This window comes from Alosa alosa, chromosome 14 (assembly GCF_017589495.1).
Source record: "Alosa alosa isolate M-15738 ecotype Scorff River chromosome 14, AALO_Geno_1.1, whole genome shotgun sequence".
NCBI classification, from domain to species: domain Eukaryota; kingdom Metazoa; phylum Chordata; class Actinopteri; order Clupeiformes; family Clupeidae; genus Alosa; species Alosa alosa.
Window position 1 is genome coordinate 3040197 of NC_063202.1, and position 24611 is coordinate 3064807.

At 41.5% G+C, this 24611-nt stretch overlaps 3 protein-coding genes across 9 annotated transcripts in view; 2 read left to right on the forward strand and 1 right to left on the reverse strand.

The window, feature by feature from the left end:
• Positions 1 to 5394, reverse strand: part of LOC125307089 (transcription initiation factor TFIID subunit 4-like) — a 108623-nt gene extending 103229 nt beyond the window's left edge. Inside the window, exon 1 of the mRNA XM_048262861.1 lies at positions 4074 to 5394. Coding sequence (XP_048118818.1) covers positions 4074 to 5394 — 1321 coding nt within the window. The remainder of the gene's footprint in view (positions 1 to 4073) is intronic.
• A 2305-nt stretch (positions 5395 to 7699) lies between these two features.
• Positions 7700 to 19505, forward strand: LOC125307095 (protein LSM14 homolog A-like). 3 transcript variants are annotated; one of them, XM_048262869.1, is made up of 11 exons: positions 7700 to 8014; positions 9078 to 9241; positions 9443 to 9578; positions 10171 to 10296; positions 10987 to 11166; positions 11358 to 11438; positions 11908 to 12084; positions 14847 to 15018; positions 15192 to 15218; positions 15665 to 15914; positions 16472 to 19505. In XM_048262869.1, the coding sequence occupies exons 1-11, from the start codon at positions 7894 to 7896 to the stop codon at positions 16493 to 16495; spliced, it is 1458 nt and encodes a 485-aa protein (XP_048118826.1). In that variant the 5' UTR covers positions 7700 to 7893; the 3' UTR covers positions 16496 to 19505. The 3 variants fall into 3 exon arrangements, with proteins under 3 accessions (XP_048118826.1, XP_048118828.1, XP_048118829.1); XM_048262871.1 differs by having other exon boundaries at positions 16475 to 19505; XM_048262872.1 differs by lacking the exon at positions 10171 to 10296.
• A 1042-nt stretch (positions 19506 to 20547) lies between these two features.
• On the forward strand, positions 20548 to 22951 carry ss18l2 (ss18, like 2). Of its 5 annotated transcripts, none has more exons than XM_048262548.1 (5): positions 20548 to 20652; positions 20774 to 20959; positions 21195 to 21271; positions 21483 to 21564; positions 21660 to 21820. In XM_048262548.1, the coding sequence occupies exons 2-5, from the start codon at positions 20891 to 20893 to the stop codon at positions 21684 to 21686; spliced, it is 255 nt and encodes an 84-aa protein (XP_048118505.1). In that variant the 5' UTR covers positions 20548 to 20652; positions 20774 to 20890; the 3' UTR covers positions 21687 to 21820. The 5 variants fall into 5 exon arrangements, with proteins under 5 accessions (XP_048118505.1, XP_048118504.1, XP_048118507.1 ...); XM_048262547.1 differs by adding an exon at positions 22919 to 22951 and having other exon boundaries at positions 20556 to 20959; positions 21660 to 21726; XM_048262550.1 differs by adding an exon at positions 22919 to 22938 and having other exon boundaries at positions 20556 to 20959; positions 21663 to 21726.
• The last annotated feature ends 1660 nt before the right edge of the window (positions 22952 to 24611 follow it).

The window sequence follows — 24611 nt, forward strand, 5'->3', positions numbered from 1 at the left end:
TTTCTGTTAAGGTAGGAAGCTGAACCATTTTCTCCTGATCTTCCCTTTCATGTGCCTGAGGAAACTTATTTTTTCAGTGCATAGTGAAGAATTTATGCACATCTCTGTCTAATTCTCCTCTGGTTGCAGAAAGCATACACTGCCTTTAAAAGGTTCCTAAACTTTTTTAGCACATCTACACACATACAACAATTTCAGAAGCACCAACTGCAACATTCTCTATGTTAATCTAAACATCCCAATAAAAGAACCCCATGTCTCAACATCACAAACAATAACACTGAGAACCATGCAGTTTAGACCCTTAATGATGACACAGCAAGAATGAAGCATCATTACAAAAATGACTGCTGTTTGTGTCCTCCTTTTAGACTTCCACATTTTAGTGTGCGTAGTTCTGCACAGCACCTGTTGACATTAAAGGTTGTATCAGCAATGGCGGGGTAACCCTTCTTCACTTCTGTTGATGTTCAAACAACACAGAGAGCTAGCTCACTACTCCCTCCCCCTCCCGTGCAACTGAAACTCTCCTGAACGTGCATCTCGTGTTTTTTTGACGGCCTACTTATGGGGCGGGTAGCTAGCGGATCATTAGGAAAGATTAGATGAATGTGATCATTTATGTTTGGGCCTTTTTTGGGCCTGCAATCGCTGATACAACCTTTAATAGGATGTGTTAACACAAGATCTGAGAAGATTAGAGTTGAATAACACTGAACCAATCAACAAAGCCCTGCACAAATTAGATGACAGTCCTGCTCTGAGCTAATTCTGACTGACATATGTGATAAAGCACTCACAAATGACAGGTGTAATAGTTCTATGGCAAAAAACAAACAAACAAACAAACAAAAAGTTTCTTTAATCTGACAGACATCTGCAATACATGTAAATTCTTAAATTTGTCTTAAAACAGACAAGGGTGCAAAAACAAATGGCCAAAGGGTTACTGTATTTGTTCTAATCCAGTGTCAATAAATACATCGCTGATTGGATAACTAGGTTTTAAGAATCTAAGCCAGAGTGAAATAACAAGCTTCGGTTGAGCCAGAGCTCAATTACCACGAAGCAAAATTTGGCTGAGGAACCAGACATGTAGCAAAAGACAAGATGCAGTGTTCTTAACAAATAGGACTTATTCCCATAAAATAAGCAACACCTCAAAAGTCTCTCGACATGAAATGTAAGGCCTGCAAAAAAAAAAAAGTGGTACCTGAATATGTTGTCCATGTAGTTGCTAAAGAAGGGACCCTTACCATCTAACCAACCTTACAGGATCAAAAGGAGAAGTCACTTCTCCTAATGCACTGCTCAAACACCAGAGAAGTACAATGGATTACCCATCATAGACCATTTGATCTGCCTTTTTACTATGGCAAGAGCACAAAAAAAAATATTTTTTGAAATAAAAAATACATACATAAAAAATGTAATGTGAACATATCACTGTGTGTGTGTAAACGCAGCAGTGTGTTTCATATATCCCATTATGGCAATGATTTTTAATGGATTTTTCAGGCCTTTAAAAAAACATATGGGGAAAAAAGTATAGTGAAGTAGGGATCGACCAATTATCGGCCTGGCCGATTATTAGGGCCGATATTTAGCATTTTTATAATAATTGGTATCGGTCATTTTTTCCACCGATAAGCCGATATTGAAATGGATAAAGAATGAAACGCGCTACTTTGTCTGTAAAGCGTCTCTCACTCCCTGCATTTGCTACTCTGTGGTCAAGAGCATTGTCCCACCCACTACACCGTCTGATTTGTTAGTTAGCACGAATGCAGCCAATCAGGATCGAAGACTGAACACAGAGAAAGTTTAGGATTCTCACTGAGGCAGACTGTAGACTGGGCTTCAGCTGTACGGAGTTATTTTTCGAAGGTAAGGAAGGTAGCTTTGCTGAAGTTGCAATGAATCACAATCATCTACACTGAAGTTACAAAAACACCACTTTGTAAGCTATTGTCTCTTTGATCCGGATCAATAAGTAAAGCACCCACTTCCTTCATTTAGCTTAATTCCCGATTGATGCACGCACTGATGCTGTTTACTAGTTAGCCTACAAACTCGGTGCTGCGTGTCGGAGTTCTCTGCCTCCCGCCTCGCTCGTTAATTGTGAATAACGGGACACCACGGCGGACATAGTACAGACAAGTCCTAAATTATGCGATAGCGAACATCAAAAAGTCTAATTGCTCCTTTTTGAAACAGACTGTCAGAAAAGACAACATGCACCCAGGGCCAGCCGTAATTTAATCCGACCTGAACTAAATCGCGTTCTGAGCATTAGGCTCTTAAAAGTGTAGCTTGTAGCCTACACATGGACACAAATTGCAAACTTAAATAGCCTAGGAACTATTTTAAAACTGTTTTGTTAAAGGGACACCAGGCAAGCCTGATGTTTTTTCTCTACGAAACTCCCCCTCGCTCGTCTGAAGCTCTTTTCCTTTTCTTTGCGTCTTCCGTCAAGGGTTTTAAACTGCTTCTTCGCCGGCTCTGCCATTATACACACGCTTGCAACAATCTCTAGCGCTTTGTTAGCCTGCCTCTGTGCTGTAAACTGATCCTGCTTCGGTCGGCGGGTAGGATACACCGAACTTGCAAGTGGGATATTCTTCCTACAGGCAGTAGGGGCGGGCGAGAGAGCCTTTATTCGCCCTGTAATGAGTCATTTAACCATATACCGACTTACGAAGATGATTAATTAACACGAAAACGTTGCCTGGTGTCCCTTTAAACTATTCAACCGTAACACTTGCCATCACGCATACACCTCTTCCTCTCCCTCTCTCGTGCACTCATACACACGATGGCAAAGCATCCTCTTTGTGACAGGTCCCTTAACAAGCACATAGCCCATTGTGTAGGCATAGTCTATGAAAATAATTGCTATCACTTAGCTCTTGGATTAACATGATACACAGGATTTACACTTGCAAGTGATGCAAGTTGATAGACAATTGTGTATCAAAAGAAGAAAGAAAAGTTTGCATAATTAAATGCTTTTGAAATAATTTTTTGCAGCATATCGCCTTTACTACCTACTCCACTTTTTGACAACTGACATATCGGTTTTACATATCGGTTATCGGCCTCCTGTTTTGGTAATAATTTATATCGGTATCGGCACTGAAAAAAACATTATCAGTCGATCCCTATAGTGAAGCCACATCCGCTGCACTATCCTGCTCTGCTAAAAACTTGTTTACTCTGAGCCGTACCTAGTTGTCTGGTAGGTGGAGACTATGCATGTGGCAAAAAAAGTCACTGGAGTTCTTTTTGTGCACCTGATCCATTACTCACCTTTAATAAGAACCGACTTTGTTTCAGAATCAGTTCTTCCCCACTTCATCTCCCACAGGCCTTACTCAACTCCAGTCACAACACAAGCTTTAAACTCACCAACAGTTTCTAATTGCTTCAAGACAGAGCCTTGCTGAGAAGACTATCAAGGCCACAGCATACATCTACAATGCTGTCCAGTCTATTCAATGAGCATGGCAGGTTGACAACAGCAACACATTAACCAAAGATGGTGCAGAAATAAAAGGAAAGTCCTGAAAGGATTCACAGATCATATGAATGTGCCAGTGACATGCATGCCTAGACAATGTCAACTAAACAATAAAGTATGTAAACCACCCCTTATGCACTTCTTATTAGTTTTGCAATTAGTTAATAGTATGATCTATTACCACGGTAAAACAAGGTAGCCTACACAACTTGCAGTGGTTCACCTGTGTCCAACGGGTGACACACTTTGTTACAGTGGTCTTTAAGGTGACACATGGCGCATTTAGTATATGCTTGATTAAAAGTGCGAAATTTAGCTAAATTCAACACAACAAATTTCACACCAATGTCGTATGACGCAAAGAGCATAGCCTACTGATCTATGGACTTGTCTTACATTGTAATTAGAAGGACTCATGTTTACATATCCAAACACGAGTCTGGAATAAATCTTTTCAGTGGGAGAGATGCATAACTCAATTATTTCTTCAGTTAACTAAATTATCAGGCACCCAACATTGTACATTCAAGGCTCAGATTTAAATCACTCATACCTTGAGGGATGGTGAACCCTGGTGGTAGCTGGATGGTAGTTTGTTGCTGAGGCGGTCTGACAATCAGCTGAGGTCCCACGATTCTCTGAGGAGCAGCGAGTCCTGGGCGAAGTTGTGGCTGAGTAGAAGTTGCTACGGCTGGAGCGGATGAAACAGCTGCAGGCCGTATCATTCCAACAGTTGTGGTTGTCGGTTGTTGCCCAACCACACTGACAGCGGGCTTTGCAACGGCGGTGAGAGTAACGGGACTGCTAGCAGCAGGTACAGCGTTTGTAGTCTGCTGTTGGCTGGTCACCGTGTTGACAGAGGGAGATGGGACCGTACTTATCACAGAATTTACAGTGCCAGGCTGAGTCTGAATTACGTTTTTAGCCTGAACGGGTAAATCCGACTTCACTAAAACAGAATCAGTGCTTTTGCTATGGTTAACTTGTGGAGTTGCTGCAGCACTGACCGGTCCTATTCGCGCGCCTTGTTGGACCAACGCCGACACTGTCGTTCCATTTCCATTTTGCGCGATGCTGGCGACTATATGACTCGGAAGTCTGTGCAGAGCAATAGTTGGAGTCCCGCGATCCAGTGGGATAGCGGGCTGTGATGTAGAAATATTGGAGGGAGACGTCGTTAAAGTCGTGTTGTTCGCGGCACTTGTATTGCTAGCCATGGTATCGGCGTTATTAGCTGTCGTCGAGACAGAGCCAGAGGCAGCAGTAGTTGGCGACTTCATTGACAGTACGGCTCCACCGTTGCCGTTCAGACTCTGTGCGGCTGCACTCCTTCGTGTTGAAATAGTGTATTTTTTTATTGTGGAGGTTTCAGTTGATGCTTCAGTTGGCGTCGGAGCCGAACCTCTGTCAGCAGGGTTGATGCTGCCCAGCGGAGATGGCAAAGTTACCCCATCAGATGCAGACAGTGTTGTGATGTTAGATGATCCATGTGATTGCAAACCGCTAGTACTAGCACTCACCACAGTCCCTGAAGTGGTGGAGGGTTCCTCGAAGGTCGCAATGGCGCTCACTGAAGACGATATTACAGTTTTATCTGAGCTAATTTCTTTAGAGTTGTTCTCCCGATTCATCTCAGCTTTATGTTGTCCTTGTTGTTGCTGCTCTGATGAAGTGCCCACTTGGGCAGGTAGCGTTCTCCCCAAGTGGTGATTTGCATTAGTTGTTGATCCACCACTCCTGTTTTCCGAATGTGGAGCTGCAGGATTGCTTTGGCCGACAAGCTGCGACTCCAAAGAGCCCACTAGGTCGCTAACTGCTTTCTCGTCCACCTCGGAGAACAGCATATCTTCCAGAGGGTCGGAGGCGCCCGCCATCTTTGATGTGAAATCGCAATTGTAAAGCAAAGCAATGCGCAGTCGTGTTACTAGGCATTGTGGGAATGACTCTGACGTCAGACCGCCAAAATTACGTTTTGAATCCATTTTATTTTCCCTGAAGTGATGCCTTATTGTTATCAAGGAATTGTTGATCTCTTATTTAGGAGAACTTCAGCATAGGCCCATCCTGTCATACTTACAAAACCTTAATTTGAACACACTTTCAAAATCTTATTCACCTGGAATAACATCCTATTAGGCCTACTTCTAGAACATGCTGTGTAATTATCTTTTATGCTGTAGCATACACAGTTTCTTTTATGTTAAATGGGCGTCTTATTAATTCAGCCTATGTATTTGTATGTTTGCATTTTATATCAAATAAACCTAATAAACAACACTAAACTTGAATCCTTAGAAACGATTGTACCCAGCAGGGGGTAGCAAAGGCCATTTTATTTTAATGTCATCTGCAGTAGACCTGTAGCCTAACACCGTCTGGCATAACGTATAGGCTACAGGCAGTTACATTATTCTTGCAGAGAATGATTTAAAATGAATTATGTTTAATTATGAATAATGTTGTTTACCATGTTGCCCAATTTTATTAGGAACTTTTTAATACCATAAACCCACCTGTTTACCTTGTTTCTATCTAGGCGAATTAACTTGTGGTTCTGGTTTATAGTCTATATAGGAATTATCATTATTGTTGTTATTATGCTATTTTATATTTTTATTTAGGCTATATAGCTTTAATTGAAACTGTTAATTTGAATGTCAATGTGGTGTATTGATATAATGGTGCTTTGGTGCTAAGAACCACCAATATAAATATAAACTTTAGCTGTCATCTATTTTATTTTAAGATAGGCCTACTCCAGCTTTGTTTAAAGAAAAGAATCTTGTAAAAGTGAATGTATCAACTGCATCAAGCACATTGAATGACCATTGTGTATGATATAATGTGCTAATAAATTTACATTTTTACAACTAGGCCTACAGCAGCTTTCATAAAACAGACTGACCACTTCCAGGGCTATTCAACTAAAGGGGAAAAAACAGAATCCCATTTTATTTAGGCTGTAGCCTGGACTACAATTTAATTTCGGCCCGAATTCATCAAATTCATACACAGTGTCTAGACCAGTGGTCCCCAAACTACGGCCCGCGCCACCTCATTTTGGGTGGCCCCCAAAAACATGTCCGTGGTATAGCATCTGGCCCGCATGGGAGTACACATCGTCAAACTATAACCTCCGTAATTTCCCCCATTCATTCTCTATGGCGAGTCTTAACAGTACATGTAATACTCTTTTTGTCCACTGGTGGTTGTTTTGGCGCTGTTTTGCGTTTGCCATCGAAAACGGAATGAAATGTAGGCCTACCTGCAAACAATGCAAGAGGTCTATGCTGACTGCATCAGTGCTCAAAGTATTCTAGAAGTTTATCAATTAATTGTTAATAACTAACTTCTATTCAAGTCATATTTCTGGGACTTTCTGGGATAATTATTTCTATTGTTTATTCACTTGTTCAAGTGTTCATACAAATTCACAAGTTCTCATCGGGTGAGTGAAAGTGGTCATTTCAGATGTTTTTGCCAGCACTTCATAAAACTCTCATAGTTTGAGAACTTCAAATTCTTTGTAGGATATTGCTTGTTCACAACTTGAGCTGTGTATGCAAAGACACAGAGTTCAGAGTTCACACATTTTGGATAAAATACACTTTTGGGACTCCCTGCTAATACTTTTGGGAATGTCTTTTTATTATTATTTCATTTGAGCTACATTTTACACTGATATGGCATGATGGCAATATAAACACAGCTAACAATGGTATTAAATTGCAGTAGCCTATGATTAAATTTAATGGAATATTCAACTAAGGTAGACTGCTGTTGTTCACAGCACTAAGCTATTTATGGTTATTAATATACTCCGAATCTCTGGCCCTCTCTTAGAGCCAGGCATAGTGAGCTGGCCCTCGGAATAAAAAGTTTGGGGACCAGTGGTCTAGACTCTAGACAAGGAAACAGACCACTCTATATCACTTGATTGATGCACATGTTGTATGTTGAATGATTGTAGGTATTTACTAAGTGGTTGTCTGTTTTACAACAAAATAAAAAAGCAAAGGGAAAACAATGTGAATAGATTAGCAACTTGGGTTTGATGCTTTTTTCAATGGTTGCTTCAGGTCCCGTCATTTAATTGATTAATGTTAAATCGAGATCTCGAAAAATAGCGCGATAACTTAAAATTCATTAGCTCACCATCCCAGAATTCATAGCAGTTTATGCGGAGGAAAATGAAATCGGCCATGTCGTGGTAGCAACTCGCGGGGGGATCGAACGAGTAAGGTTGTTAACACCAAGACAGCTATAGGAAAGAGAGAAGTGGAATATTTTCTTCATCTTCAACACAGGGTCTGTTTTTCTGCAGAAGAAGCTTTTCTTTGCCAATTTAGGAGCCCCACAGCATTAAAAACACCATGAGCGGAGGGACACCTTACATCGGCAGCAAAATTAGCCTGATCTCGAAGGCCGAGATCCGATATGAAGGGATTTTGTACACCATTGACACCGAAAATTCGACTGTTGCACTTGCAAAAGGTAATTTTGTGGATTAAATTCAGTCTTGTATCATATAATATGGAAAGTGTACACTTAATTGCCCGATTTGGGAATCTATTGTGATGTTAGTGGCTAGCTAGTTAGCAAATAAGCTAACGTATTTACTCGTTATATGGGTGCCGACCTGGCTAGAACTAGCTCACAAGCTATCTTTTTATTAGCAAGCTGCGTAGCAAGTAAGGTGGTATTTAGCTAGCATACTTGATATCAATAGATTTCTTGCTAGCCATTCACAAATATTGACATGATTGTGAACTTAATTTGCGAACGTTAATAAATAAATGAAGCCATTGATAAACAACCTCAGTCGCTAATCGGGTAACGGTTAGTAACGTTACAAATCCCTGGTTATGATTTAACGTTAATGGTGACGTGATGTTTGTTCACGTTAGCTCCGAGCTTGCCGTTAGCTAGCAGTTATGTCAGCTAATATGTTCGTGCTAGCTAGCGGGTTAAGAAGTGATGGCGCGGACAACAAAAGCTCCGTGCATGAAGGGAACTTGAGCACCTTTAAAGGATCAGACGGCGTCATGCTGGCCAATTAAGTTCGGAGTATTTTACAGCGTGTGGTATAGTTTAAAATGGCAACAGGGCTGTTGGTGCGAAATCTCGCAGTTGCGTGATAACGTTAACAGTGTCTCAATCTCTTTGTTTACTTCTGTGCTTCTCTAGCGTTATGCGAGTTAGGCCGTCGTTAGTTTGGCGAGTAGCATGATTGTAATTCATCCCCATTTGCCCAGGGTGATATCGTGAACACATGGCTAAGTTATATAACATTTAAAACGACCATCTAATTTCAACAGCAACTGCACATTTCTGTTAGACAACATTAGCTAGTGCGTCCAGCATTTGTGGCAGAGGTTGTAGTTTTATTAAAGTGCGGTTTCAGTGACGTTAGGGCGGAAAGATTGTCAAACGTCCCTATCTAGGTCTCAGAAGTAGAGTGTGGTTTTCTTTATGGTATGAAGCAGCATCATCATCATTAATAAGAATCGTAGAAGGTGTATATATATAAAAAAAAAAACAATATCTTCCCCACCAGTTCGTTCGTTTGGCACTGAGGATCGCCCAACAGAGCGACCAATCCCACCCCGAGATGAAGTGTTTGAATACATCATCTTCAGGGGAAGTGACATTAAAGACCTGACGGTGTGTGAGCCCCCAAAACCACCGGGTTCTCTGCCTCAGGACCCTGCTATTGTTCAGGTAAGCACTGCATACACAGATTGGATGACTTTTTTACGGCCAGCCATAATCAGAATGATGAATGAATGAACAGACCATGTTTTTTATTATGATTTAAAATAAACAAATAAGGCTTCTTCCTGTGATGACAAATTGTTTCCTCTCAGATATTACTGGATGTTGTCATAAAAGCGATTTCTCTCCCAATGCTTTTGTGTGCAGTCATCTTTGGGAACTGCCACTGCTGCGGCACCATCGTTCCAGTCCTATGCCCCTTTCAGCCGCCCCCAGGTGCCCGCCTACAGCCAGTTTAGCGCCAACCCTCTGGCTCCCCAGCCCTTTGGAGCCAACGCTGCAGGTGGGTGCTCTCCACACTACTTACCATTGCTTAACCAATGAATTTAGGGTAATTTAACTTGATGTAGCACAATGCTAACATTAAGCTCACAGTAGGGTTATTCTTTGGGACAAGGCTTTTTAATTACAGAGATCTCGTCTAGTGGTGGGAAGCAATTTTTTGACTTCTTGCAATATGAACATTTGTGAATCACAGCTGGTAGTTATTCTCATATTTTTTTTTGAAGTGCAAACTTTAAAGTGCCTGAGAACCTTGTGTGTTACGTTCCCATTTCTGCTTTCATAACGTCCGTAAAATAGTACCTTGTAAAGCAGTTAATAATGGTTAACCGTAGTGTTTATATCTTGAGTACACATTCATGTTATACCATACATACATTTGTTGTAATGGACATATTTTTGTTATTTCCATTGTTTTACCCACTGTTTAACTCATTTGAAATTCCTGTCAGGCCATCTTAAGTAGCCAGCCGCCCCCAGTTGCAGGCCTTAAGTTTGGAATTGATGCCAAACCAGGAGAACACTACGTTTGTGTGCTGTGCCAGTGTGTGGCCACGCGTTAAACCCGTTGCTGTTCCTCTCCATTCATACAGGGACCACAGGGCCCTCCTTTGGTAGCGACACCAACACAGTCCCCCCTCTGTCGCACAGCAGTGCTATTGGCAGTGCTTTCCCCTCTGACTCTCTGTCAGTGAGTGCAAGTGCACATGTTAATGAAGGTAACCAGAGTCACGAGAGAAATTAATAACGTTAAAAAGGACCTTATGGCACTAGCTGATCCATGCATGTTATTTGGTTAAGGGTCATGCTAATTGTTTTATATGCATTTGTCTAAATCAAACCCCTCATTTAATATCTCGATGAGGGATCTGTAATGTCAAATACAATTAGAAGCTTCTTCACAGTTTGCTGTTTATGGCCTTCTTTTAGAAAGATTATACTCTAGTGTCAGATGTGTGATTGTGGAGATAAAAACGTGTAGTGTACATGTTTTGTAATGTGAAGTTCTACATGTCAGCATGTTTATAAAGTGATTGGGTTGAGACTCAGACTATGTGCTATAATATATATACGCTGGTGTGTAATCTTAAAAAAAGGAGGCCTTATGACTTTCTTGATCGAATCACTGTCAATCCTTCTATTATCACTTGTGAAATCCAGCTTTTCTGAAATCATGTCTGTCCTGGCTCAGAATTTCGCGTTTCTTCATTAACCTTGCACATGCACACAGGCGAAACTTATAACCCAATCTGCGGCTTCTTGGTGTGACTTCACACAGTGCTGGCATTGCCAAAGCCTTTATCACACACACTAATTCCCTCACCGGCTAGGGTTGTGTACACACACACACACAGACCCCAGACAGCCTCTGTAGTGGTTGGCTCTTGATGTGCATGTGCTTTCCCCAGGCCGTAGCAGCCCTTCTCTGGACCCCCTGAGGAAGAGCCCCTCTCTGGAACAGGGTGTGCAGACGGCCCCCCTGGCGGCCCCAGCACCCCTGGTGCCTGTGGGTCAGAGGAGCCCGGCCCGGCCCAGCGCCACTTCCACTGGCAGCCAGAAGCCTGGTGAGGCTTTGGAACAGCGTAGAGGTGAGACCCAGAGACGCCACACTGCAGTGGTGTCTTAGAAAGGAAAATGTCGTTATGTTGTTGCTGTGTTTATCTTTATGCTAGCTCTACTAGTGCTTTGTCCTGATGGTTGTATATTTTCATTGGTATTGTGGAAGTTGTATTTACATAGACTTACTATTAAACAGCAGACGATGATTATGTGCCTACAGCTGCTGATGCCCAGAAGGTTTCACGACCTGGCGGTGATCAAGGCAGGAACGACAACCATGATCCCAACAAACGTCATTCTGGTAAATCATTATTTAAAACAGACCTGGCAGAGTTTGACTCCCTGAGGAGCAACAAATGATGTCATAAATCTTTAAGTGTACACTTTCTCTAAATGGCCCAGTTTCATTCCGCAACCATATGTATTTGGCCATGTTGGTGGATTTTCAACTTCAATATCGATAATATTTAGTTTTGTGCTTGCATAGCAAACAATGGATATACCAGTATTTCAGGAGAGGATGGAAGGATAGCTTCTCCACTATATTATTTTAATATGAGAAGTATCAGAATCTTGTAGTAAATGTATGTTAGAAACGGTGACATCCTACTTACTTTCTCAGTACTGTTTTTTTCTAGATGCAGTGCAGGTGCAGTTCAACCACAGCAAAATTGATGTTCTTGGAAATTCCCTGACAGCTGTTTGAAGCTCATTTCTCACTTGTTAAAATATGGCTTTAACACTTATTTTAATCTGATTGGTCCCTTCAGATGGAGCTCCAGCCTCCCGCAGGGGACGCGGTGGAGGTCACCGTGGCCGCGGGCGGTTTTCTGTGCGACGGGATGGCCCTATGAAGTTTGAGAAAGACTTTGACTTTGAGAGCGCCAACGCTCAGTTCAACAAGGAGGAGATCGATCGCGAGTTTCAGAGCAAACTCAAACTGAAAGGTACTTTCCTGTGATAGTATGTCATTCGCTGATTCAGTGTTCTACCCATTGTTAGCCATCTTAGTATACTTGTAAGACCTTTGAACATTTATGTGTGCTTTAAAGGCCATACACAATTGGCATTTAGTTAAAAAAAAAAAGACCATTTAGAGAAACTTTACTTTTTACTATAAGTTGTCTCTGGTGGTAAAGAACCAATGACTGAAGTGGTGCAGATTAATTCTCTCAATTCCTCAAAGCTAAATCCCATAAAGCATATTTCTAGTAGAGAATTTTGAAAGAGTGGATTGTGATGTGAACTCTGTACGCGTGTTCTGTGTTGTGGAGGTGAGACGTAGAGAAGCCGCATATTTCTAGTAGAGAATTTTGAAAGAGTGGATTGTGATGTGAACTCTGTACGCGTGTTGTGGAGGTGAGACGTAGAGAAGCCACACGTTTCTGATCGATGGATTGACAGACAGACAGCAAGGATTAAAGTTTTCCGTCATACGACGGATTTCCGTCAATTTGATTTTAGAAATGTCATATTTGAGATCGATGCAGATCCGATGAGAAAAAAAAATAGGAGGGGGGACTTATCACCTTTTCTTTTCCTTTTTTAAGGCAACTACAAATATTAGGTCCGATGAATTAATGTGTGTGATGGTAAATGTTTAAAGACCTAATAGTGTTCTTGAGAACTTTCGGTGTCTCAATCAGTGACCGCTCAAGAAGATGGCCTATGTCAGCCATGAGTTTCGCTTTGTTTATGTTCTACACACTTGTCTCATTGGCCTGGGGCGTTTGCTTGAAAAAAGAACACGTATGGAGGACTAATAACGGTCTAAAAGTTGGATTATAGTGACACAATCGAGACAGCTGATGAGGTTGGCCAATCTGTTTAACTTTTTTGGATATGATATTGTGAGCTCTATGTGCGAATTCAGAAAAGAAGCGTAGGCTGTGTTCTTTCCGTGCATCAATGTAGACAATTTCTTACTATCGCAAACTCTTGTCAAGGGAGGTCATTCATTTTGGGTGTCACCTATGACTTGAACAGATAGCCTGCTATGCCACCCGATGTAGGCTACTATTCTATGTTACCGTTTTTAATCAATGCAACTAACATTATGTACAGCGACGCAATATAAACCGTAGCCTATGCAATTTATTATCCCGTCTGTTATGACATGTACAACTATGTTTTTCACAATTTGCAACGAAAGGTTTTGACTGAGCGTGTTAACATAAAATAATAATAATATTATCATTGTGAACTGTTTAGTAAAGGGGTCAGTCGTGTTTGTGACGCACAGACAGCCTTGTAGCCTATTTTGCTTATGCCTCACTTTTAACGACAGTAGGTTGTGAGTGTATGTTGACAAAAAAATAACCAAGCAATTAAAATAGTCACCTTAAAACTTTGCTATAAAATATTATTAATTTATAGCACAAAACCATAACCAGTAGGCCTACCAGAACCTCGATATTAGCTGCCATTTGTGTAAGGCCTATTTGGCAAGGCCACTAGCTGTCATGGATGCGTTGTTGCTAAAGGAAGGCAGGTGTCAAAAGTTAAAAAATAAATGGAGATGGGCGGCTGTTGGAAATGGGGGAGAACTAACAAGCCATGGTGTAAAGAAATTAAAGTGCCAGGGGTTTGCTTTTGCGCGGTTTGCTTAGATGCAATAGGAAAACGTTTTAGTACGCCACCAATCAGAAGACCGCCATAAGATTAACGTTCGTGCATTTCAGGACATCTTCCCCACCTGGTGCAATTAGCCACCACAACAGCTACGTTTATCTACTGACCGTTTTTACGTTTAGAAAGTAGGCTACGGTACGCATGTTCTTTCATAGCGCAACACAACCTGTCCCTCACCATATCGCAACCTCTTGTCAACCTTATACAATCTGTTGCTGAAGACAAAAGCGCCCTCTCCAGATTGTCGTTATCAAATGTGCAGACCGCCTGCATGAGCACACACAGTATGGCTGCTCATTGGAAAACTGAGTTGTCTGTAAAACTCAAAATTACCATGTTTTCATTAAATGCGGATGAGGCAACAAATGGAAATATGAACAATATCTAGAATGTTCTGATTCGTTGATGATGAGGAAATTGGAAGTCTTGCAAACTTGATTTTATAGATTTTACTTGTGTTGAATTGCATATTAACAAGAAAAATATCTCCCCTTTAAACACTTGGCCTGAAGTAATTAAATAAGAGTGTAAGTTAAAGCCTTTCTACAATATTGCTGCAGTAGAAAAGAACAGCAATGGCTAATCGGCAATGGTCAGGGGTGGTACTAAAATATATTTTTGTTCATCAGGAAAACTCAATCTCAATCAAGAACACTCTCAATTCGCCTTATTCACATGGTGGCCATTGGCGGCTAAAACGAGGCTACAGGGTACACAACCCATAGGATTGTTATGTTCTATGCTTTCACCTGTAGGTGGCATTAATTATATAGTAAGTGTCCCTTGTAGCCTCGATTTGGTTTAAACAATGGCCGCCGTGTGAAATAAGGCGAATACTCCCTTTACTTTGCTGTTTGCGTCTTTTTGTACATTAAAAACCAATAGGTCGCGACCGCAAAAGGGGTGCTCTCTCTATAGGTAGATATGAACGTATGACTTATGCCCTGAAAAGTTCAGTCAAACGATTTTTTTTTTTTCACTTTAATCCCTGAGACAGACACAGACAGAGACACTTTGGACATCTTTGAAGCCACACTGCATATTTGTACAATTTTGTGCATGTTTGTTCTGTGTGCAGATGAGAAGACTGAGAAGCCGGAGAAGGCTGTGAATGGGGAGGATAAAGGTGACTCCGGTGTGGAGACCCAGAACAGCGAGGGCAACGCTGAAGAGGAAGACCCCCTGGGACCCAACTGCTACTATGACAAGTCCAAGTCCTTCTTTGACAACATCTCCTGTGACGACAGCAGGTAAGCCATCTTAACGTCCATCTGTGCACTTGGACATTACCCCTCAGATATGTTAATATAAACCTGAATAACTTTCACAGTCAAAGTTTCTATCCATGACTGTACACATAATTACTAGAATTTGTCTACCTGATCCCATCTAAAGCGTGTATTGTGCCTTGCTCTTGTTTCAGGAAAGCTGCGGACAAGTCTTTCCCACGGTAAGCCCTGTCTCTTTTCTCTTCTGTCCTCCAGCAATCTTTTATTTAGAAACCCAATGCTATTGTGTTCCGTGTGTGCGTTTGTGTATATGGATGTCACGAGAACTGATACTTTAGTACCAAGTCAATGCTAAAATACTGGCGTAATTAATATGCAAATTAGCGTGTGACGTCATTTAGCGACTTTTGGAGCTGGCTTTAGCTACTTTTCATTTGAAAATATACTAAGAGGGAGGGGGAGAGGTTAAGAGAGCTAGGGACACGAAACGGCGAAGTAACTATTGCCGATTAAAAAAAAGATGACTGAAATACGCAATATTTGTGAGCTAACACTTTAATGTGTCTCACGTACAGCAAACTGCTATGTATCGTATATTCGGTATATATAGTAAAGAGTGTATAACAACTATGGAAGTTAATGATCTGCTGTGTTTTCTCTTCATTAGTGAACGCAGGCAGACCTGGGCTGAGGAGAGGAGGATGAACGCAGAGACCTTCGGCATCCCCCTGCGCCACGGTCGCGGGCGTGGTGGATACCGAGGCCGAGGGGGCATGGGCGGCTTCCGCGGTGGCCGAGGCCGCTCGGCCAGCCGGGGCTCATTCGGACCCCCCCGTGGGGCTGGCGCTGGAGGCGGATTCAGGGGAGGATTCCGGGGTGGACGTGGCGGACGGGAGTTCTCCGACTTTGAGTACAGGGTAACGTATCCTGCTATTATAGTCCTAGTACAGGGTAACGTATCCTGCTATTATAGTCCTAGCACAGAGTACAGGGTAACGTATCCTGCTATTATAGTCCTAGCACAGAGTACAGGGTAACGTATTGTAATGATGTACAGATTTCTGTATGGAAAAGAAATGGGCATATATTTGTGATAATGATCTCTTAAGTTGGGCAAAAGGTAAAGCAAACGCTCACCAGATAAGCTTGACAATGTGGTGAAAAATCTCTTTGATAACTAAATCTGTCAGGTGGCAGGCTTACTTGTACACATCATGTACCATTCCCTGTCACACTTGTTTTGGCATATTTAGACTCATTCCCTGAAAACGAATAAGATTATTAGAACAAATAAGATCATAATGAATCACTTTCTTTCCTGTGTTACCTGTTTTGTGACTTTCACTATTTCACTAACGCTGTTGTGTGTGTGTGTGTGTGTGTGTGTGTGTCTCTCTCTGTCTCTGTCTCTCTCTCTCTCTCTCTCTCTCTCTCTCTCTGTCTCTCTGTCTGTGTGTCTTGTGTTTTCCTCCAGAAGGATAACAAAGTGGCTGCGTAGTCCAGCCTGGCTGAAGCCGAGGGAGTCTGCAGGAGACGCGTAGCTCTTACTGGTCCAGAAATGTGCTTTGTTCCCAGTCCCGACTTAATACCGAATGAAGATGTACTTTAGTGTGTAATTGACACCAGCACAGCTCGCCATCAGCAGGTGTTAACGCAGCCTCTTTTTCAGTTCCCTTTTTTAAGAAACCAACAAAACAATACACAAATGAATCTGATGATATTTCTTTGATACAGTACACTCACTGAGGGATAAGAGCTTGCCTGTAAATACCCTACTTAAACGTGGAATTATTCAGTATTTTTGCATCAATATTTGAGTTCCTTTCTTACTAAAAGGTATTTGATAATGTTTCTGTTAGTTGTAAAGATGTATGCAGAAGCCCGCAGATACTGTGATGAGTGCTGATTATCACTGAAATAGCTTTATTTTTTGGGGGATATATCCTTTAATGTACCTTTTAGAAGCACCAAATCTCTGTACATAGCCCATTGGGTCACACATAACAGTTCTCTGTTGTGCATCTTTGCTCGCATATCTCCATAAGCATTTTTTTTTTTCCCTGTGTGTGTTTCAGTAGTCTACTGTACACCTTTTTTGTGGCGTGGATAAGGGCTTGAATCGTGGAGTGTTTTGTGAGTGATGTTGGTGTGTTGTGGTGGTGGCAGGATCCAGGGTTTGGTTGTCAGAACCTCGTCCGCTTGGTTTTAGATGCCAGCCTTCCTCCCTTACGCCAGTAATGCAGCTACCACCTACCGCCTCCTCGCCATCTTCCCAGCAAAATGACCAGCTCCAAACATTTAGTACACATTGAGCTGAAGTCGGATTTGCGCTCAACCTTGACAAACTGATTAGCAACATTGATTAACTGAATGTAGAGACACCAGTGAACTTCTCTTTCCTTTTTTGGTCTTTGTCCTTCTGCAAAGTCATTCTTTGTGGTTGTAGCTTTTCTGGGAATTTATCAAATGTTTTTTGTTTTTACTCCAAATTTAATTGCAAATGTAATTGCTTGCTTGCTTTCTTTCTCACTCAGATCACGCAGGGTAAATAGCTTAGTGCTGCAACCCCCCCACCTCACCCAAAAAAACCAGAGACAGCGACCGAGTACGAGTTTCCACCAGTTAATCTTTTTCTTTCCAAGTTGAGTGCCAGTGACTGTTGCCTTTGCTATGGATAGTGTAGGCACCATGTGTGTTCTAGTGTTAAGAGGGCTTTTTGATGAACCAGTCTAGTGCGGAGTAGTCTTTCAGATCATCCAGCTGCAGCCGTCACTAAATTATGGGGCGCTAGAACATAACATAGGAATCCATAAAATCAATACTACTCCTTGCAATCTTTTGAGTTAATCCACTTTTTTCAGGGACACACCCATAGAATTATCCAACCCTTTAAGAACAAGATTGGACTGAGAAAATGTATCCAGTTGCACTTTACGGATGAATATGTGTAGGGTTACCGAGGCGTCTATTTTAACCAGTTTAACTGAAAACCCTGATGTTCATGTACATACCAGTTCTTGCTGTAGATTATTTTGATACCATATTGACCCTGTCAGTTGGCTCATAATTTGTTGGAGCATACAGGCAAGGTTAAGAAAGATGCTGCGCTGAAGGTAGCATTTCGTTGTTCTTTTGGATACATAAATGGCTCTATAACAGATGTTGGCATAAATGTTGTGGATGGCATATGTCATTTTAGTTGGCAGGCAAAGAGGCTTGTCCATTTGGTCTGCTTGCTTCTGTGCATTTGTTACCCTCTGGGAGAAACGTAGGGGGCTTTGATTCCCGATGGAAGGGGGCACAACAACGAAAATGTTTGCAGTCCCATATGGGAGAAAATATTAATTTAGTGAGATGTTAGCTTAGTCCCTGAATGAGTTGACTTGGCCCTGAATTCAGTCTTGACTCATATCCTACCAACCAATAGTCAGTTGATGCTCATTATGGGAGTTCCTCTTGTAACTGGCTTGATATAAAGATGTACTTAACCTACTGAAGATTTGGACTCAAATTGGTTCAAAGATCTTGAAAGCTGAAGACCATATGACTCAACGAATTCAGGCCTTTTGTCACATCCTTTTATGGCAAAGTGAATAATTTCTCGTAGTATATATATTTTTTTTTTTCATCGATTTTTAGTATTTCTAGAGTTTAGTTTGTATAACCATATCCTCGCACCTGCAGTCCTCCTCAGTAATAGCACTGTCAAGTCATCCAGCACAAGGTGGGAGGAGTATGTGTCTAGAATAGCAGCTCCCAGTAAAAATTGAGCAAGTCAGTGTCATTACCATATAAACTGATGAAATGTATGGGATCCAAAGACTGGACAAAGGTGCAGGGAGGGAGAGCGGGAAGGGTGGCTGTGGGTTGTGGGCGGGATGGGAAGGTGGGTCTAGATTCTTTAACTGTGTTCCAGTTGTTCTTGTTCTCAGTACGCTTATGGAGGGTGTTTTTGGTTACTGTTGTGGCTGTTTCAGTATATAAGACGTACCTATAACTATTTACAGTATACTCTCTTTCTTTGGAAACTTAATTTTAAAATGAAGCACTACAAAACGCGTACAGCATAGAAGCAGAATGCTAGGGCAGCTAGTAACCTCGCACAGTCCCACGTGCTGTTTTGAACCAGTCGCTGTAGTGATCACTTGGAAGAAGCTGCATGAGCAATGCCTTGTGATGAAGCCACAATGGAAAAAAATATATAAAATCATGACACTGAACAACTTGGATACACCAGGGCCAACACATGGAGATTTGGGGAAGGGATCACCCTGGATGGTTTTTTGCAATAATAGACACGTTGTTGTACGATCCCCCAGTGCTTTTTAAAAGTTTCAAGTGTACATATTTCTAGTGTTTTGCTGTGAGGGTTTAACTGTATGGAGCCCCTCAGACGTCAAAGAAATTCATTTTGGTTCTTCAGGAAAGCGATTGTACAGCATGGTGTACTACTTGCCACAGCTGTCTGGAGGTTCTATTCGAAGATGAGAATAAACAGTTGTTCAATATTCTTGGCTTTGTGTGAGTTTTCTTCTTTTCCCCATTTATCATAAATCCATTTGAGCTGATGCATGTTGTGTAGAATGTCATGTCTGGTGCTTCTAAATTGTTGGGGTTTGTTTTGTTTTTTGCAACACAGTCCAACTTTTCTTCAGTGTTCATAACTGGGTCATTGAATCTGGACAGTTTAGTAAAAAGAAACATACTTTACAAGTAAAGTGTGTTTAGTTTTCTTAGAGGAAAAACAGATGTGTTATTTAATATACTTTATTTAAAAGATTGTGGATCCCAGTAAAACATTAAAACATGTCTGCAAACAGCTGGAAAACGGCATGCAATTGCAGTGACTTTTAGGCTTCCTTACATACTATCAATCAGAAATAAGACTACTTCAGTGCATACATATAGTATATGCTTTCTTCTGCATATAAGGCTACATGTATATCTTAAGCAAGCAAATAAATGTCAACATTTTAAATAATTTTTCGTTTAATAAAAGTAATTGAACTTTCAGCACGTTCTCCTTACTTTTTCCTCCTTTTAATTTTTCCCTTGTTATTGATGTATTTGTATGAGAATGATACAAAATATTTCGAGTGGGATAGAGGGCCATGTGTTTTGGTGAATCACTGATTCATGCTGCGGACGCGCCTAGATTCACTTGCAGAAAGCTGCGGCTGCGTGGCCTTAAGACGTTTGAAGTCTGCTTGTGGCCTTTAATCATTTTAATGATTCCAAACTACTAGCGTCCACATTTGTCTGTCACTTCTCATCTCCCAACCAATAATGACCACCAAGAGCGAAACAAAATGTATATGTTACACGTTGACGACGTTGCCTTTTCTTTGCATTGTTGTAGTTTAAGGTCACAATAACCTGGAGGGTCCACGGTCGACCGTGAGTCATTCTCTGACCGCACAGAGCCGCGCCAAAAATCCTTGATTACTAGCCGCTCCGCTTAACCCTCTCTGGCCGCGCGTTTACCCTCCGATGACGAAATTTACGTCACGCAGACACCCGCGCACGCGCAAAGTTTGTTGGCCTCATGTGCACATGCGCAAAAGCTTTCCCTCATTCCCTAACCGTAATCAAGAAGCTAGAGCATAGAGAGCAAATTAAAAACAGTTCTGAAGTCCAGACATCACTTCATTTTCAGTACCTATTTATTGACACACTTTTAAGCACGTTGTTACGAACAGCCTAATTAATGGTACATTTTTAACTGTTCAAACTTAACTGATAAAACGCTTGTGAAACATTGTCCCTGTCTGTCTAGGCAGCTAACGTTGGAAGTTAGCCGGCTACCTGGATAGCGAGCTATATACCTATTTAACTCGTAGCGCACTCAAGCTCAGAAAACACCTACCAACGACTAGTCTGCTTGTGTTGAAAAATGTCCGTTGTGTTCGTACCGAGAAGGCAACGTGGGAAGGCCGAAATTAATCAGGAAATTATTCAACGGGTGAGCACGCAGTAAAAGAGTTCAACTGTCTACCTATACTCGTTTGATTACAGTGTGTCTTATCAACAGTGTCTTTAACTGATACATTGTCGTCATCTCGAGCTTTTAGCATGAAGTATTGTGTCTGAATGTGTTAAAATGAGGACAAACGTGTTATATTTTGTATTGTTACAGATGTACACTGGCCTAAGTTGAAATGTTATTGTCTGAGTCTCTCTGTTTTTCTTTGCACAAGTTGCTTGACGAAAACGATCAGCTGGTGAGATGCATTGCGGAATACATGCAGAGGGGACGCGCGACAGAATGTGTTCAGTAAGTGATATATGCAAAGTAGGCTATTTATTTCGGAGAGGATGCAGTCTGGCTCGTCCAATCGGCATGAAGATATATATAATCTGAAAGGACAAAGGAGAGCCTCAGTTTCCATTACTACAGGCTACATTATTGTGATATGTGTAGCCTAAATGTTCCATGTTCTCTGGTAGCGAGGAAATTGAAGCAGTACATATTGGGTCTTTTGCAGGTATCAACAGATTTTACATCGGAATATTGTGTATCTCGGAACTATAGCCGACGCCAGTCCTGACACCTCTCCCACCACAGAGGTGAAGATCCTAGTTCTCCATCCAGCTCAGCCATGTAGCCTTAACTAATTACTAACTTGGTATTACTTATTTCAATATTTGTCTTTCTGTCTCAGCAGGCTCCACAAGAAAATGGGGAGTGACCAGCACACAAGTGACCAGTGTCCATACATCCATACATTTGTATGAGTTACTGTTTTGTGTTCTGCACTTTGTTTTAACTCTCTGTACTGTACAAATAAGTGTGACATTCTTTGTAATACATGTCTATTTTTTACATTTGGTGTGAGCCATTTTCCACTTCTGATGGTGGCCAGCATTTTTATTGGGTTCAGCAAGTATTAAGAGTCCACCCACATAGGATTCAGAGCCCTGGGGGGTATTCCAAGTGACCAACCTGGGTAAGTTAGATAGATAGATAGATAGATAGATAGATAGATAGATAGATAGATAGATACTTTATTGATCCCCAAGGTTTCAAGGTCTCAGTAGCATACAGACATCACACACAACATGCACTTACAGCAGAAAAAGTAATATACATATAAAAAACTCCTACTGTCTCTATTGTACAGTGAAGATAAACATGATACTTAAATACTAAATACACTATATAAACTAAATCAAATATCAACATAGTGTGCTTAAGGATGATCAAGCATGACAGGGCAGGGACTGAGCCTGTAATTTAGTGTGAGAGTGAGTGTCACGGTGATGGTGCAAATAAGTAAGTCCAACAGTGCAAGGATAATGTCTAGAGACCAGCATAAAATAAATATGGACATAAAAGAGAATAATGTATAAATAAATAGATACTATGGGTGATGTATGGTAGTGCAGTTGCGGGGGGGGGAGAGTCTTCCTTGTTGTCCCTGTCAAGGGTGCCATGGTCGTGGTCCCCTCAACAGACACAAGCAAGATGCCATATACTACTGTAACTGTAAGGTTGAAGTACACATGAGGTAGATGAGCAGAACAGTGTTGATTGACTTGTTCAGTGTGAGGGCGACTAATGGACACTACGTACACAAACATGGAGAAGGTGAAGAGGCAGACAGACTATGCAGAGAAGTCTATCTCTCCTCTACCCTTAAGTGAAGCATTGAACCGTTCAATGGTCCTGGGGACAAATGACTTCCTCAGTCTGTCAGTTGTGCATGACAGTGAGCGAAGTCTCCAGCTGATCAAGCTATTCTGCTTTGTAATAGTGCTGTGGAGTGGATGACATTCATTGTCCAAGATGCTGATCAGTTTGTTCAGGGACTTTTTGTCTGATATTGAAGTGATGCATTCCAGTTCGGCTCCCACGGCAGAGCCAGCTTTCCTTACCAGCCTATCTAGTCGCTCAGCATCTTTCTTTGTGCTTCCTCCCCAGCATACCACAGCATAGAAGAGAACGCTGGCAACAACAGACTGGTAAAACATCCTGGAGGAGCTTATTGCAGACATTGAAGGACCGCAGCCTCCTCAGGAAGTACAGCCTGCTCTGCCCTTTCTTGTAGAGTGCTTCAGTATTGGCTGACCAGTCCAGTTTATTGTCCAGGTGTAAGCCCAGATACTTGTAGGTGTTTACCACCTCCACATTGACCCCATTAATGGAGACTGGTAGCAGAGCGGGCTTTGACCTGCGGAAATCCACCACCATCTCCTTGGTCTTTGAAATGTTGAGTTGAAGGTGGTTGAGTTTGCTCCATTGCACAAAGTCCTCCGCCAGGCTCCTGTACTCCTCCTCTTGCTCGTCCCTGATACACCCCTCAATTGCAGTATCAGAGAACTTCTGCATGTGGCATGACTCAGTGTTGTAGCAGAAGTCAGATGTGTACAGAATGAACAGGACCGGAGAGAGCACAGTTCCCTGTGGAGCTCCAGTGCTGCTGATCAGTGTCAGAGAGACAGTTCTTCAATCTCACATACTGTGGCCGCTCGGTCAGGTAATCTGTGATCCAGGTTACCAGGTGAGAGTCCACACCCATCTGCAAGAGCTTGTCTCTCAGTCTGAGGGGTTAGATGGTGTTAGCCCAGCTGTTAAGTTAACTCAGCGTAAGAGCTAAATCTCCTAATAGAAGAGCTGTATGGCTTCATTCTAACAAAACAATACCATAGGGCTCTTCTTGTAGCAGTTTTACCACTTACTCTGTGTTAATTTACCCAGGTTTATCACTAAACCACGTACTTGGAATACCCCACTGAAGGGCAGCATCCGCACAGCATTGTTTTTCCGACTAACCAGCCCGCCAATTTTTAAGAAAGAGTCAAAAGTTGACTTAATGTCTTGTTTATTCTCTTTTCCCCGTCTTAGATGTTTCTAGTGCAGCAGGTATGAGTTTGTTATTAATTTCCGTTTAAAATATTTAAAATAAACATGGGTTCCATTCAAATCTTTCTATATTACATTACTTCAGGCCATTTAAGATTATTTTAGAATATTTTAAATATTTAAGGAAAACTAAACTATGGCATACCAAATACCACCACCAAATAAAAAAGAAAAACAGTAGACATTAGGTTGTCAATTACATTTCTTTATTTTTTTTTTAAACTTTTTTTTGCATTGCTGGTACACTTGGAAAGATTCAGTTGCCAGCTCAAGAGAACAATAAGCAACATAAGCCAAGCAGCCTCTTCACTTCAACTCTCAGGGTTACAGGTCAGATTTCTGGTGAAGTCACTAGTAAACCATTTGACACAACTGAGAAATGCTAACAGTTACAGTCCAAGGTCTTTAAGTTGTCTTAAAAAAAAGGCTGCAACAGTTTGGGAGATAACACAGACAAAAAGCAACAAACCCTATATTTTGATTGTGCAAAGCACAGAACTATAAAAAGATATATATTTATATTTATATACAGCAAACGATTCTCTGTAAACATGGTAAGTATGTTAGTTTTCAGAAAAAACATGGTGTCATATCATAAATACAGGCAACATTGGCATCCGCAAACATCACAAGAGTTAACATTCTGGGCCTTCATCTGCAGCCCATCGCCATAGAAACTGAAGAAACACGGGCTCTAAAACCAGCCCAGATCAGCTCGTGTTTAGTGTTTATGATGGCATATGTTATAATG

Bases quoted from the DNA above. Each gene is read 5' to 3' on its own strand.
- LOC125307095 (XM_048262869.1), top strand. From the start codon at position 7,894: ATGAGCGGAGGGACACCTTACATCGGCAGCAAAATTAGCCTGATCTCG. The intron at 11,439-11,907 runs GTAAATCATTAT...TGGTCCCTTCAG, and splicing joins TCCCAACAAACGTCATTCTG to ATGGAGCTCCAGCCTCCCGC. The intron at 15,219-15,664 runs GTAAGCCCTGTC...TCTCTTCATTAG, and splicing joins GCGGACAAGTCTTTCCCACG to TGAACGCAGGCAGACCTGGG.
- ss18l2 (XM_048262548.1), top strand. From the start codon at position 20,891: ATGTCCGTTGTGTTCGTACCGAGAAGGCAACGTGGGAAGGCCGAAATT. The intron at 21,272-21,482 runs GTAAGTGATATA...GGTCTTTTGCAG, and splicing joins CGCGCGACAGAATGTGTTCA to GTATCAACAGATTTTACATC. The intron at 21,565-21,659 runs GTGAAGATCCTA...TTTCTGTCTCAG, and splicing joins ACACCTCTCCCACCACAGAG to CAGGCTCCACAAGAAAATGG.